This window comes from Colobus angolensis, unplaced genomic scaffold (assembly GCF_000951035.1).
Source record: "Colobus angolensis palliatus isolate OR3802 unplaced genomic scaffold, Cang.pa_1.0 Scaffold378, whole genome shotgun sequence".
In the NCBI taxonomy this organism is placed as follows: domain Eukaryota; kingdom Metazoa; phylum Chordata; class Mammalia; order Primates; family Cercopithecidae; genus Colobus; species Colobus angolensis.
Window position 1 is genome coordinate 1,528,643 of NW_012117132.1, and position 3,432 is coordinate 1,532,074.

Consider the following 3,432-nt stretch of genomic DNA (forward strand, 5'->3'; position numbering starts at 1 on the left):
ACTGCTTAGCGGTGGACCTGAGTCTGAATCACTGAAATTCAGGTATGGATTATTCAGTACCTTTCTTTTGGAAGATCAAATGGAAATTGAGTACGATATCTTGTGCTTTAATTAAAGAAGATGGGAATAAAGAAACAAATTCAAAAGTTAGTATACAAAAGTCGATCGATTCCCTCTATGTGAAGGGAAGAGCTTGAATAAGAGAAGCATTCTGTGTTATGCTTTAATGCTGGAGATCTGCCACCATGCATTGGTCAAATCCTGTAGAATTTCACAGCACAAATAGTATAACTTAATGTGGCTCAGGACTACATATAATGGCAGTCACAGTTTGAGGATAACTTACATATTTAATTAAATAGAGTAAACAATCAATAATGTTATGAGTTCTGCCTGGACACAATCCTTGCCTCTCCAACCAGTTTGCCAAGGGCTCGAATTTCTTGCTCGTTATCCTCACACTTGACATAAACCCTGGCTGCAGAGTAAAATCAATCACTTTTGGAGGTTTTTTAATATAATGATGTGTCAATTTCAACCACTGATAAGGCCATTTAGCCTTAGTAAGGCCTATCGTATTAAGATTGTGCCTGTTTTGCAAAATTTCAAGTCATCATTCCACTTGTCATTCAGGAAACATGTTCTCTTGAGATTTAGGTTCAGTACTGAGGCTCCTTGATGGACAATACATTTTCCAATTCTGAGGACAAGTCAGAGGAGGCCCCCTCTGTGAGAACTTTCATTTTGCTTCTAGAAAAGTACATTGAATCAAATATAGGAAAGGCTTGCATGGTGGCTGACAGGTTCGGCTGTTTTATCATGCTGGTGTTTTATCTTCTGGACAGAAGTAAAAGGAGCACAGCTGTGTCTGTCTCTGTGTAATAACTCAGGACTTACCTGAATAAACTCTGGGGTGCCATGGGATGAACTGCTACCTCCACTTAGAGAGGCTTCAGGGACAAAATTTCAAGAGATTTCTGAGGGATAGAAGAGCAGGGCTGCCTTATTCTCTGATCCCAGGTAACTACTCAGAGATAGAGGCAAGGGCTGGGGACACCCAAATGCATATACTAGGTGTCTTTGATTCAGCCTCCATTTCCTTGCTAAATCTATGCAATGACACACTGAGAAATCTGGCAAGTGGGGCTGAAGTTCCCTGATGTGTCAGTTCCAGGGTTGGATGGAAACAAGTGGTTTTACTGGACATTGAAGTAAAGGGAGGTGAGCTGTGAGGAAAGAGCTGTTAAAGACTGGGCAGACTCAGAAGTTGGGGTAGAATCTCAACCCATAAGCCAAGGAGTGCAGATGCAAATCGATTTGTTAGGGCTGCATAAATGAAAGAAGGACTTTGCCAACACAGTAAGTTTTTTCAACAACCGACTGTATTCTTTCAATATTTGTAAGTATTGATCTTTTGGAAATGTTTAATGAGATTTCTTATATAATTCTGCATTCAATTTATGCCCAGGTCACTTTGCTATTATACATTTATGTGCTGCATTTTTATGAATAGATATTTTCTCAAATTTCTGAATTATTTTGCTAAACTATGTGTTAAGAGTTTTTTCTAGAGGTCCACCTTCTTGACTCACTTTTCTGATGAGAAATCTATCAGGTTTCTCCACAGTGATTTTCAAGTTTGATAGCTCCTCAATGTGAGAAACTTAATGTCAACTAAGAAATGAATTACCACTAAAGAATCTTCTCCTTTCAAGATGCTAACCGTGTTTTGTCCAGTGTGAAATCTCAATGTGCCGCAAGTGTTACTCTGTGAAGAAAGGATTTCTCATGATTTTTCAAGGCATAACTTCTCCAGTAAGAAGTGTTTGGTATTCCAAGAGAATTCATTGCCCTTGGAAAGGCTTTCCCTTCTTATTTAGCTTATAAAGGATTTCCTCTCTTATTTTCCATTTTAGCAGCATTTTATCACGGTGTTTTCTTGTGAACATCAAGCCTAGTGCTTGGCTGAATGTTTATTCACAGAAAATACAAATAAAGGGTTCATCCAAGTAAAGTTTTCTTACATTATTTGACAACAAATTGCACATAAAAACATTTTCACACTGAACGCAGAGCTAGAGATTCTCTACCTGAAAGTCCCACACGTTTTAAGTTATTAAAACTGTTGAAGACTTTTAGTTTATTATGTTGACAGTTTCAGCTCTCTTGTGTCATTTATGATCAGATCACTAACAAGTCTTTGGTACACACATGTCGTACAATTTCCCTTCCATATGAATTTATTGATGTGGGCTGAAGAATAAAGGTAACTGAAGTAATGTCCATGTTGATTACAGTAATTCTTCAAAATGTGAGTCCTTTGGCATGTTTAGATGTTACAACTACAGCTGAAGTCTCTTCCATATTCCTTACATTCGTCATTCCTAACACCATGTCATCTAAAGTCAAAATATGTTCTGAAGACATTTATGATTTTCTCTCCAGGGTGAATTTTCTGATGTTATTTAAGATTAGTACATTGACTGAAGGCTTTCCCACATAAATGGCATTCATATGGCTTTTCTCCTGTGCATGTTCTCTCATATCGTCTAAGGTCAGAAGATAGACTGAAGGCTTTCCCACATAGAAGACAAGCATGTGGTTTCTCTTCAGTGTAAATTCTTTTGTGTCCTCTAAAGCCAGAGCTTTGACTAAAGACTTTCCCACTTTTATCACATTCATAACGCTTTTATCCAAGGTGAGTTCTCTTATGTCTTCAAAGGTTAAAGGATTGAATAAAGCCTTTCCCACAATGATGACACTTATACGGTCTCTCTCCTGTGTGAGTTTTCTCATGTCTTCTAAGGTGAGAACACTGAGTGAAGGATTTTCCACATAGATGACAAGCATATGGCCTCTCTCCAGTGTGAGGCATCTTGTGCCGTCTAAGGTGAAAGCAATTAGTATAGGCCTTTTCACATATATTACATTGATATGATTTACCTTTAATATGAATTTGTCTATGTGGTTTAGGGGACAACTGATTACTAAGGGATTTTCCACACTGTTTGCTGACGTAGGGTTTCTTTCCACTCTGAGTTAACAAACACTGAGTCATTGTGGAACTGTGAGTGCAATCTTCTCCCAAATCATTACATTCAAAGGGATCCTCCAGAATGAGAGAGTTCTCCTTTAGGGACAAAGATTAAAAGCTCTTAATGATTTACCAACATACATCTATACATTCATTTCACCACCTTTGAATCCTAGACCAACCATTCAGTGATAGAATCCAGTTGAAATCTTTCCAATGTTACTTGTGTGAAAGGAAATTAAATTTTGGCACCCCAAGCTCATTTAGCCAAAGGGAAAAATCAAGCTGGGAACAGGGTCACAAAAACCTGCCTCCCCCTTCTGGTTCCTAAATAATATGGCTACAAGATGAAAAGCTACATGCCTCCCCCATATTTTGCCCACAAGGAAATTCCTCAT

General features: G+C 38.2%; 1 protein-coding gene across 1 annotated transcript in view; it reads right to left on the minus strand.

The window, feature by feature from the left end:
* The window catches only part of LOC105520312 (putative zinc finger protein 705E), a 10,726-nt gene that overhangs the window by 6,391 nt on the left and 903 nt on the right, over positions 1-3,432 (minus strand). The window contains exon 2 of the mRNA XM_011953950.1: positions 2,944-3,130. Coding sequence (XP_011809340.1) covers positions 2,944-3,130 — 187 coding nt within the window. The remainder of the gene's footprint in view (positions 1-2,943; positions 3,131-3,432) is intronic.